The sequence below is a fragment of the Vigna unguiculata genome, chromosome 9 (genome assembly GCF_004118075.2).
Source record: "Vigna unguiculata cultivar IT97K-499-35 chromosome 9, ASM411807v1, whole genome shotgun sequence".
Lineage (NCBI taxonomy): Eukaryota > Viridiplantae > Streptophyta > Magnoliopsida > Fabales > Fabaceae > Vigna > Vigna unguiculata.
In genome coordinates, this window is record NC_040287.1 from 10,475,802 (window position 1) to 10,488,697 (window position 12,896).

A 12,896-nucleotide genomic window follows, 5' to 3' on the forward strand; every position below is an offset into this window, starting at 1 on the left:
TTGGTTTTTGTCTTAAATAAAATCACATTTTTGAAGACCAGATGGGACAAAGAAAGACTTGGGATGCACATTTGATTGCTCTAATTTTTAGTTGTCTTAGTTTTTAGAATGTTACTTTTCTTTGTAATTACTAGAAGACACCTCTCTTTGTCTATTTGAGAGAGCCTCTCCATCACTTTTAGGAAATTGATTAATGTTAATTTGAAGACACTTTTGTGAGCATTTGTGAGCTTTGATTTTGTGAGAGTGTTCTATTCTTAGACTTATCTTGAATCATGTTTCAAGTGGCGACAATCACCACTTATCTTAGGTTTGGAGAGACTTCCCCCCCCCAAGTGGTGTGTCTTCCTTTCTAACCATTCCCTTTCTATTCTCTTTATCTTTTGTTATTTTATTCATGTTCTTATGTTCTTTGTTCCTTTTAATGCTTCCGCTTCCTTATTGTTCACTGTTGTTATCTTCCTTTTTTTTTTTGTTTCAATTGAACACTCTCTTCTCTCTTTTAAGATCCTTGAAGTGCACCTTCACATCTATATAACCATTTGGTTATCTTAAGGATTAGTGAGAATCTTCTTGGAGTTTTCTTAAGAAACTTTAACACAAGTACTTTCACTAATTCTAAATATAAGATGGATCTTTATCATTTGATAATTAGAGCTTTGGTTATTTAAGATGTTTGTTCTTTGTTTATGCTTAATCTTGTCTTGTAGCTATCTTTAAAAGGTTCAAGTTGTTCTATCTTTGGCTAAGTTGGTCCAATTTCCACACATTAAGTCGCTGACTTCCCCTACATACAAGAAAAACTAAAACAATGTTGTTAATCAATTCTTGTAAACTCATGTAATTTTCTAAATTAAATTGCACATGTTTCAAAGGTCTAAAAATGTGTTCTTCTAGTTAAAGCTCTTTGAGTTTATAATCCAACAAAAATAGAACAAACTCAATTGGATATTTGTAGAAAATGTTATGAACAAAATTGTCAGGAAAGGTTATAGCTGCCATAATGCAAATTTTTGTCAATGTTTTTCAGGTTTTGTGTTGTTTTTTTTTAGCTTTTGTTTTGAGCATCTTAAAGTTCCTAAATCATGTTGGATAACACGCTTTTATGTGTTTAGTCATAGAATTGTCTTATCTAAAGAAAATTTGCATGATAGCTACATGCTTGAGTCCATATTTGTGTCTTTGTCTATGTTATGATGTGCTTACCTATATGTTTGGGTCATATGTCATATATTTCCTTTTGAAGTTTCTTTCGTTATTTCCAATACTTAAATATGTTTCGTTAAATTGTTTAGCTTTAGATGCATGTTCCTTGATTGGTTGAACCTAAACATAGGGGCTAGATGTTCATTTTCATCTAGCAATCATTTCACAATCTTTCATCAATTCTAGAATCTGTTTGAATTGATTTACTGCACTAAAATTTGTTTTGGTAGTGAACTTTTGATGCTTTTTTATAAAAAAATGATGCTAAAAATTGTTAGCACAAATGATTTGATGCTTGAAGATTTGATGAAGAAATATCAAGACATTGCATTATGACATTATGAAGCTATAATAAATTGATGAAGATGTGAAGAATGGAGATATACATGTTGATCAAGCTTAGTGTGTTTGTTAAATCTGGGTGCTCAATATGATTGTACAACAAAGAACATCCTAACCTATTCATTGAACATGGATGAATTCTATAGAGTTTCTCAATGTAAAAGTGCAAAGGATATGTTGGATGTATTTGAAGTCACATATATGAAGGAACTAATGATGTGAAAAGAGCTAGGAAACATGCATTGGTACAAGAGTATGAGATGTTCAAGATGCAACAAGGTGAATCCATAGCTGAAGTCCAGAAAAGTTTCACACACATTGTCAACCATCTCATAGGCTTGGGAAAGGAATTTGACAAAGAAGAGCTAAACATCAAGGTCTTGAAGTGTCTTGATAGAAATTGGCAGCCTAAGGTCATGACTATCTCAGAATCAAGGGATTTGCCAACAATGACCATTACTTGTCAAAAGGTTTGGAAATTATCTCAAGAGAAGAGGTAACAAAAGTAACCAAAAGAGGTACAACTCTGAATGTAATGGTTCAAGAAACACTCTTGTATTCACTTATTATAATTGTGGTAAGTAAGGACATATAAAGATTGAATGATCAAATATTAATCAAAACAAGGAAAAAGGTGTTGATAGGAAAAAGGAAAGCAAACCCAAGGAAAAACGTGCTTACATTGCATGGGTAGACAGTAATGATTCAACAAGTAGCTTATCACAAGAAGAAAGTGAATAAGCAAACTTGTGTCTCATGAATGGATATGAGTCATCATCATCCAGTCAAGTAAGTTTTATGTCATCAAAAGATAAGCATGACTATTATCAATTATTGCATGACTTTGAGGAACTGCATAATGATGTTAATACAACTAGTATCATAAACAATCAATTAAAAGGTTTAAACAACTAGCTAGAAAATAAAGTTAGTCAGCTAGAAATAGAATTAACTGATTTAAAAGTTGATTTTAAAAATATGGACATGATTTACAATAATTCAACCTCTTGTAATGAAAATTAGTTGATTGCAAAACCTAGTGAAAACTGCACTATTTTGGAAAAGAATGTTAAATACCTTATAAAACCATGTGCTAGGTTCATAAGAGGAAAAACAAATTTAGAAGTTGTACTTGACTCTAAACTATGTTTTTGGAAAGGCTGGAGTTGGTTACAATTTGTTTAATGAAAAGAAAGTCAAAAAAAGTTTGCTAATTTCTTTTCCAAGAGTAAATCAAGTGATATATCTTTGACTGGTTGCAATTATTGTATGAGAAAAGTGTATGTTTCTAAAAGTTACAAAGCTAGAAAATATGATGTACCTAAGAGATATTTGAAAGGGATCCCAAAAGGATAAGGAAAGGATTAACCATGTTGGACCTAACCTATCAAGGGTGTTAGTTTTGAAATCGTTGAAAAGCCAAGAAGGGGGGGGGGGGGGTAAATTGGCTAGTTAAAAATTTAGGCTATCTTTGCAAGCTAAAAACCACCTTTAATTGAATCAATTAGATCACCAAGTTAGGATGCAAAAAGTGTTGGACAGTATACTTTCAGTCGATCAAAAACAGAGTTAACAGATTGATTTTATTAAACAGATTTTGTTCTGGTATAAACAATCGATTGAAACAGGAAAATATTCAACTGAAATACAGGGAAAAATGCAGAAATGCAAATTCGAGTTTTAAACCAGAAATAATGCACAAAAATGATCAAGACCAGTTCCAAATGATTATACAAACATGCTCAATACTGCAAATGTCATGAAAAAATGCAAGAACATGCAAAAGATTATTATAGCACAAGTTCTTTAAACATTAAAGTGAAAATGCAAGAGAGAAAGGTTAGAGAAGAGAGGAGACCACGAGATTTTTATACTGGTTCACTCAAACCTGAGCTACATCCAGTTTGTCAAGGCAACCTAAGCTTGACTTTGCACTATTTCAAAAGATTTACAAAGTATCCACCCTTACACTTTCAAAATATGCAAAAACACCACAAAAGACTCTTGAATCACACAAGAATCACACCAGCACAGCAAGAACCCTCTTGCAGACCTGGAAAACCACCAGGCATACACACAAAGCTTGAGAAAGATCAAACCTTAGTGGTAGAACAACCCAGCCTACCGCAAACCACTTTCTCCAAGCTTCAAACCAAGCCAAAAGCTCCAAGAATTGATCTAAGATCAATATTCAACTGCTGTAAACTGTATGATCATGAAGGAGAGAGTTTCCACAAGTTTCCAGAACAAAATCGCGCTCTAAAATAATCAACAGACCTCTCTTTCGAAAAATACAACTTATATAGTCAAACTGTTACGAAATTCAACAGGTTGATTTTCAAATCAATCGGTTGATTTCACTTGACTTAAGTGAAATCAGTCGATTAAAACATAAATCAACTGATTGAATTTGTTGCAATTTAAGACTACTGCAGCGAACCTTTTAACATGTTGAAAAACCATTCAACAAACTAAAAGAGACATTTTAACTGACAGATTCAGTTTTAATGAAATTAACATACTGAATTGTGAAAACAGCAGATTGAAAATCATACCAGATCAATATTTCATCATTCAGTGGCAGTTTAAGTGAAATAAACATGTTGAAAAATAGAATCAACAGGTTGACAGATCATGTTTTTTGCAAACAGAGGCAGATTTAAGTGAAATCAACATGTTGAAATGCAAAATCAACAGGTTGAATATGACAGTTTTCAACTTTTGCATACAACAACAGATTTTTATGAAACCAATGCATGAGTACATAAGATTAACATGCTACAAACACATCAGACCACATTCTTGATGTCTAATATGCCTAGTTCAGTTCTTAGCTTGTTAAACCTATCTTAGCCAATGGTTTTATGAACAAATCCGCCAATTGATTTTCAGTTTTAACAAATTTGATTTCATAATCTCCCTTTTGAACATGATCACGAATAAAATGATGCCTAATCTCTATATGCTTGGTTTTAGAATGTTGTATTGGATTCTTGGTTAAGTTGATTGCACTAGTATTATCACAATACAAAGGTACCTTGCTTAGCCTTACACCATAGTCCAAAATTTGATGCTTCAACCATATGATTTGTGTACAACCATGTCCAACAATAATATATTCAGCTTCAGCAGTGGAAAGTGCCACACATGCTTGCTTTTTGCTATTCCATGAGATTAGACTTGATCCAAGCAAATGGCAAGTACCACTTGTGTTTTTCCTATCCAATTTGCACCCTACATAGTCTGAATCTGAAAAGCCACTAAGATTTATGTTAGAATCACATGGATACCATAAACCAACATTGGTTCCTTTAAGGTACTTTAGAATCCTTTTTGCAGCCTTAAAGTGTGATTCCTTTGGATTTGCTTGGAATCTAGCACATAAACATACTCCAAACTGAATATCTGGCCTACTTGTTGTAAGATAGAGCAAAGACCCAATCAACCCTCTATATTTGGTTGAATCTACTGGTTGGCTAGCCTCATCTGCATCCATAAAGCAATTTGTTGCAATTGGAGTGACAGCTTCCTTGCAATCCTCCATTTTGAACTTTTTTAACAAGTCAAAACAATATTTTGATTGGTTTAAAAATGTTCCATGTTTGAGTTGCTTGACTTGCTGCCCTAGAAAGTAGGTAAGCTCACCCATCATGGACATTTCAAATTCTCCTTGCATAGTTATGATGTTGTCCTTTGATAAACCTCTAAGCTGGATCTAATTCTTGGGCAAGTTATTGTCAATGTTGACATGAGATTGGTATGCATGACAAGTAGACTCTTGGTTAGTGAAACATAATTTGTATATGGTTAGAGCGTAATTCCACGATAGTTTCGTGGTGGTGCCTCATTGGTTAGGGCGTAATTCCATGAATCTCTAGGTGAGATCTCATGGTCGTGCCTTAGTTGATCAAGACGTAATTCCATGACCCCTATTAGTGGGAGTTCATGGTGGTGCCTCATTTATATAATTTAGTAAGGATTCAAGGTAAGGATTTCATCCTGACACTCTAAAGAGTTAGTTAGTCTCACATAGAGCGTACTGACTCAAGTGGTGTGAGTAGTAGGAGGCCTGAAATATTTTAAGGGCTAACCTTGTGTGTGAGGGATGAAACACTAGAACAATTAGCTCGATAGAGCAGTAAAAGCCACCACAAGTGCAAGCATCCGCTGAATCCGACTAATTATATGTATTCGGATGAATCGTGTCTTGAGTCTTAGTGTATTGTTTGCAAGTCACAACATGATTGGTTGACATATGTATCTTGGATTATGAAATTGTATGTAACTGTATGATAAATCGTTTTCTACTCTAGCTTACCCTTCTGCTTGTTTGTATGTTTTGTGTATGGTTTTCTCTTTTTGTGATGATCATCAATTTATTGATGTGAGCAGATGTGAGAACTCCTCGTGGTCAACAGAGAAATGGTGATTCCGCTGCATAGCCCAGTTGGGTTGGATTCCGCTTTTCATGTCTTCTTTTAGGGTTGTGGCCCGTGTAATGTCATATCTTAGAACTTTACTTTGAGTATTTTAGATCCCTTACTCTATTTTGATTCTAGCATCATGGTGTGCCTTACTTTTTTACTGGTTTCTTCTGTATAACTTTAAGGAGTATCGTTTATACTCCAGGACCTTGCTTATTTTATTATCCTTTGTGACATTTCCTTTAATTAGGATCATTATAATTAAACTATAATTAAACGGGGTGTTACATCTTACTCGAAGGATTTATCATTTTAAAGAAACTGCATAAAAGCTCAATCTACACATAATAATAGGATAAACGACCTCCTTCCCCTAAAACACCATATTTATCTTACTACTAGTCCATAACTAACTTATATCATGAACCAACCATCCCTCTATATCCTAACAAGAACATCCTCTTCAAAATTTCAGCCTTATTCTCTCAAATTTGGGATTTGAAAAGTAGAAAATATAGGAAATACTTCGGGCTTAAAGAAGACAAGCAATTGTATTCAATATTCTGCCTTCCCAGTAAAAACAACCCTAAACCCCATACAGAAATCCATCTTTATAACACAATCCAATTTTAATACAAGCAACTCAGTAATAATATGATATGATGCTTGCTACTGCACTTATCACCATAAAATTGGCAAAATATTCTAAATCCAACAAGGAATATATTTTACCATTACAATCGTGTTACCCATATTATGTCAGTTTTATTTTGGCATACAACTTTTATTGATTAAAGTCCAGTAAATATTTTCTAGAGATTTTCCTTTTGTAATGTCCCACCATTCAACTTCACAGCATATCATTTTTTAATCAAGATCTACCGATAGATAAATAAATAAATAAATAAATAAATATATATATATATATATATATATATATATATATATATATATTCTGGTATGGATAATATTTGTCGATATTATTTATTATTCTTGTCGTATTAAATTTTTTTTATTTATGTTAGACTTTTTGTGTCCGTTACTATTAATTATTAATGTTGACTGGTTGAAATTATTTGAAATATATAGATATCTAGAACTTTTTAATATGAGTGTTATAATAACAAATAAAATGTGAAACACTTAAAAGGCAACATATTATATTCGAACCTACACGTAGTTAATTGATGAGACACGTATATTACTAAAAGATTTTATATTACATGAGATTTTTTTGCAAAATTTGTTAAAAAAATTTGTAATAAATTTTTTTTTTCTGCCATTATTTAAAAAAATTTTAATTAACATTTAATTCTTTGATTAATAATTATTTCTTACAAAAATATAAAATTTAAAAGTATTATATGTTTCACCGTGTGTATTCCAAAACCTAAAGGATTCGCAAATTTATTTAAAAGTTTTATAAATATTCAGGGGTCTCTCATTACAACTAATACATATACATTACTTAGCAATATTACATGATTCCATAAAGGAATAACACAATTTCACACAGAGAGATACAATAATGTAGGTCACATACCTACTTATTTAAGGAAATACCAGCAAGCAAGAGAAACGAAATTGAGTAACCTATTTAGCAAACCACAGAAGGTCACGTTCAGGTAAGATATGACACACTGGAACTGTTCCTGGTTTAACTTGAAGTGCTTGTAAAAACCCGTGATTTGGATCCCATTCTGATGTGTCTTTGTGACACACTGCTACAGCTTTAATCCTAGTTCCATCTTCTCCCTCCAATGGCATAAAACGTGCAGTAGTGTTTGATATCTTGTGACAGTAAAACACAACATATGGGTAATTCATTGGATGACATACAATGATATTTTCTTCTGCTAACATCTTCACTCCATCTTTCACTATGAATTTTTCGGACTTACTTTCCTTTTCTGCTTCAGTAGAAATAACTTGGGCGTTCTTTCCAAGCTTTGAAGTGATAAAATCTACCATGGATTCCAATGAAGTAGCACAATTTTTTTCTACTCCTGTGATTGAAGGCGCTTCGCACAAACTAATGGTTTCCCTTATAATCTTTACATTCTCTACTTCTGGTTTCATATAAAGCATTTCAAATATTTCTTTAATCTTTTCTGATGCGAATGGTATGCGCTCTGCAATTTGGCGAGGCAATAGTAGGCTTTCAGATTTTCTTTTCTTGAAGATTATATCCAATTCTGTGTCGGGCTTAAGTTGTTCTTCAAAGAAAGCTGGGTTTGTTTTTGGGTTGTAGTGCTGATGATTAGCAACAGGGATCATTTGACCTTCTTGCGAAAGTCTTCTTTTTTCACCTTCTGCTTGAGTTTTCTCAACATAACGGAAGGACAAAGGAGGAATCTCATCTTTTGATTGAATCTTCTTAACCTTATAGAAGGATAGAGGAGGAATCTCTTCTTCTGAATGAATTGTGTTACCCTTATAGAAGGATAATGGAGGTATCTCATCTTCTGAATTAATTTTCTTACCCTTATAGAAGGATAGAGGAGGAATGTTATCTTCTGAATGAATTTTTTCAACGCCATGAAGAGAGTCTTTTGTGCCTTTGACATCATAAAAGAAAAAAACATGATATTAATGTTAGATAGAAGATATGATGAATTTAGTTGTAGTGGAATACCTATTGAAAAGGAAAACCAGATGAAATTACAATTATGGTCAAGCTCAAATAAGTTCAAGTTAAGAAGTTATAAAATGACTTTGTAATTAGTAATAAAGTTAAAAGAGACTCTAAGAAATGTTGTGGACTAAACTTTTTCACTAATAAAATTTTAACAATTAACATTTATTGATAAAATTATTAAATAAATAATTAAACTCATGTTAAACATAGTTGCGATAAAGATTTATTAAAAAGAAAAGAAACATGGGTCTACACTAATATATTTTCTTATTCGCATTTAGTTATTTTGATTTCTTTTCATAATTTTACTCACTATATATAAAATATCCATATTTCTACTCTATTTTTAGTTTCATATATAATTTATTTTCTATTTTTTTTATTCAATTAACGTTAAATCCAATATATTTATTCAAGATACGGTTGAAAAGTTGTTAGTAGCTAAAATATATAAATAAAAGCATACGTATGAAAAACAAAAGATTCAATTAAAATTTTAAATTTTAAAATATACGAACTAAGTTAAAAAAAATTGAGATCCACGAAACAAAATTAGTGATAAAATTTAATTTAACCAAAATCAATTTGTTTTTCTAAAAATTATTACGGTAATCACTTAAAGGGGATCTTGCAAATGGAGCCACGGCTCCCAAAACCATTTTTCATTTTATTTTTTATATATTTTAAAGTTATATTTGTATATTATTAAATTAAATTTGAAATTAAATTTGTATTTATATATTATTTTAAATTTAATTTAAAGATTATTTTAATTACTTCAATTTATTTTATATTAGGTAATTTTTTATATTTAATAATAGTTTGGCTTAAATATATATTTGGTTCTTATTTTCATTGTTTTTATTCAATTTAGTTCTTATGTTCGTTTTGTGTTCAATTAGATTCTCGATTTTGTCAAATTTTGGTCAATTTGGTTATTTTCACTAACGGTATTTAAATAGTTAATATTTTTGAACCGTATATGTCACGTGTTAACTCTTGGTTTTTTATTTTTTATTTTTTTAATTTTAAAAAAAATTGTCTACGTGTCAAGTTATAATTGTACCACATGTCAATGTTAATTTCACGTGTCAGTTTATGATTGTGTTTTTTTTTTTGTTCAAGTTAGTCTCTATATTCGTTAGTTTTGTTTAATTTAGTTCTATATTCATTATTTTTGTTCAATTTAGTCTCAATTTTGATTAAAATGAATTAATTCTCTCTTTAAAATTGAAACCAAATTTAACATCTTTTATAAAAATTATACTAATAGTTTTTTAAAAATTGACATTTTTATTAATTATTTTTTAAATTCAATTATAAATTATTAAATTTAATTATAAATTGAGTACAATTCTTATATTTAATTGTTAAATAAAATACAATTATTTAAAATATTACAAAAATATAAATATTAAATGTTTTTTCTAATATTTTTATTCTAAAACACCGATACTTTTAAAATTGATATTTAAAAATATTAGAAATATTTTAGAAAATTAAACTAATATTTATAAAATTAACATTTAAATATAAAACATTTTAGATTTTAATTTAATATCTAAAAGGTAATAAAAATATTAAATATTTTTAGATTTAAATGTCAATTATACAAATGTTAATATTTATTTTTAAAACATTTAATAATTATATTTAAATAATATTTTAAATTATTATATTCTATTTAAAAATTGAATCTACAAATTATATTCAATTTATAATTAAATCTAATAATTTATAATTGAATGTCAAAAATAAATAATAATAATGTTAATTTTAAATATATATATCTAATATTTATAAAAAAATTAAATTTGGTCTAAACATGAAAGGGCAAAAATTGTTCCATTTTAACTAAAGTTGGGACCAAATTAAACAAAAATAACAAACATAGGGACTAAATTGAACAAAAATAGCGAATACAGGAACTAAATTGAACAATAAAAAATAACACAACCACAAACTAACACGTGACACTAACATTGACATATGGCACAATTGTGACTTGACACGTGGATAATTTTTTTAAAATTAAAATATAAAATAAAAAGACAGGAGCTGACACGTGGCATGTACGGTTCAAAAACGTTAACTATTTAAACACCATTAGTAAAAAGGATCAAATTGACTAAAATTTGACGAAAATGAAGACCTAATTGAACACAAAACGAAAATGAGCAACAAATTGAATAAAAATAACAAAAATAGGGACTAAATGTATATTTATAGGGACCAAATGATATATTTTATATTAAATAATTTTTGACATTTAATAATAATTTTTTTATGGTTGTTTTATGATATCTATAACAATATATAAAGATGATTCCTTCTTTTGTGTCCACATTTCAAAATTCCAGTTTTACCCTTTAAAATATAATTATTTCTTAAATTTTTAAAAATTGACCGTTATTTTAGAAGTTTTTTATAAAATAGTCTATCTATGTTTCTTCTTCTTTTTTCTTATTTATCAACCCTTATTCTCTCATCTTTTCTGATATATTTCACTTTATTTATAATTTGTAATAAATATAATTTTATTTTATATATTAATTTAATAACATTACAATATTATCACCTACTTCTATTATATCACGTATATGCGTACACACATCCGCGTTAACGTATGTGTTTACGTTAGTGATAATAAAAGGGGGTTATATTTGTTTAAATTCTATTATCATGTGGGTGTTTTGAGTATTTAAATGAAGATTTTTTTGTTTTTAATTACAAAAACTAATTTATGTATAAAAGGTCTAATTCGCCATCTATTTTGTATTACAATGCCTTATAATATTACAAATCTATTATTAAGTATTTGATATAAAATCTATTTCTGTACATTTTTAATGATATAAAAACTTTATTAATACCTCTCATTTTTTTTTCTATTTTTCACTTAGATATTTTCTCATGAAGGGTAGGGTCATGGCAGTAGAGAGTGTACAACAGCCAAATTAAGCATTATATTTTTGTTGAACGTTACTTACCGTTAAAAATTGAAAAAACGAAAACATTTCTACTTTTCTTGTTTATAAATACGAAGACTGTTCTACTAGTCAATTTTCTGGATCTGACCAGCTATAAAGTTAGTTTACGGGTAAATATTGGAAGAAAGGTGAGAGATCTAAGTTCAACTTTCTTACTAACTAATTTTTGAAAACTATAAAATTAGTTTGAAGGGTTTAAAATTGATGAGAGAGTTTGTGAGTTTCATATTTCCGCTATCCAAATACCAACAACTAATATGTCTCGTTAAGAAAAAAAAAAGTGGTATGTAAAAGTATTCTTAACATTAAATTCTGTGTCCTTAATCTTCTGAGTAACTAACCAAGCTTGGGAATGTCTCTGATGGCATTGGGGATTGGTGTGTTTGGAAGCATCCTTTCCCAGTAAAGCTCTGGAGGTAAGGCAGCTTGAGCTGTCATCAATATCACCTACAATCCAGTTTTCGAAACATATAATGAACAAAACTTTCTTAGTTTTCTCTAGAAAAGAGCAACCAAGTGAAATACAAAATTAGGGTTGAAACTCACGTTGAGAGAAAACAGCAATGGAAGGAAGTGAAACTCCATGGCTGAAGAAGAGAGGATAGAGATGAGAAGATAAGTTTGGGACAGAAACCCAAGATACTTATACAACTTTAGAGGAAGAGTCACAGGTGAAACTGTCATATACATTTATTATTACTTAAAAAGTATAAATCTTTCATGTGTAAAAATAGTTATAATTTTACGCTTACTAAAAAAATCTAAGAAACAAATCAAATCAATTTACTCTAAATTTGGAAACCATGTTTTTTAAAGTGGACGACCCTTAAAATAAAGTACAGGCTAAATTAAATTTTATGAATAAGCTGGTTCTAAAAAAATATTAATTGTAAGCTTATTTTCACTATAATAATAATTCACCATTATTTATTAAATAAATTGTACTTTATAATAATTTTTATCAACAGATATTAATTAATAATATATTATATTCAAATTCAACTGAATAAAAAGAAAAGCTAAGTAAATATAATATATTATATCGTCAAATAAATGATTTTATCGTACTATGATTCAAGTAAAATTTTTATTTGATTTTAGGATTCATATTTACGGCAACTACTTACTATATTAGTATCGTTCCAAATAAAAAATCCAATTAAGTTTTAATAGTTGTGTACTCTGGTGTGGTGCAGGGAGTTTGTCTTACGCCGATTAAAAAAGATATACTGATTTCAGAATTTATACAGATATAGGTAGTATAGAAAATTTTCACTTTTTGTATTGTTCGGTAAC

General features: G+C 29.4%; 1 protein-coding gene across 1 annotated transcript; it reads right to left on the reverse strand.

Moving 5' to 3' along the window:
• Nucleotides 1-7,368: 7,368 nt before the first annotated feature.
• On the reverse strand, nucleotides 7,369-12,253 carry LOC114162765 (BURP domain protein RD22-like). Its single transcript, XM_028046738.1, has 3 exons — nucleotides 12,147-12,253; nucleotides 11,942-12,047; nucleotides 7,369-8,530 (listed from the first exon to the last, which is right to left on the reverse strand). The coding sequence occupies exons 1-3, from the start codon at nucleotides 12,183-12,185 to the stop codon at nucleotides 7,566-7,568; spliced, it is 1,110 nt and encodes a 369-aa protein (XP_027902539.1). The 5' UTR covers nucleotides 12,186-12,253; the 3' UTR covers nucleotides 7,369-7,565.
• Between the last annotated feature and the right edge of the window lie 643 nt (nucleotides 12,254-12,896).

Coding starts and splice junctions, on each gene's coding strand:
- LOC114162765 (XM_028046738.1), bottom strand. CDS start 12,185: ATGGAGTTTCACTTCCTTCCATTGCTGTTTTCTCTCAAC. Junction 12,048..12,146: donor CATTGCTGTTTTCTCTCAAC/GTGAGTTTCAAC, acceptor ACTGGATTGTAG/GTGATATTGATGACAGCTCA. Junction 8,531..11,941: donor CAGAGACATTCCCAAGCTTG/GTTAGTTACTCA, acceptor ATGATGTCAAAG/GCACAAAAGACTCTCTTCAT.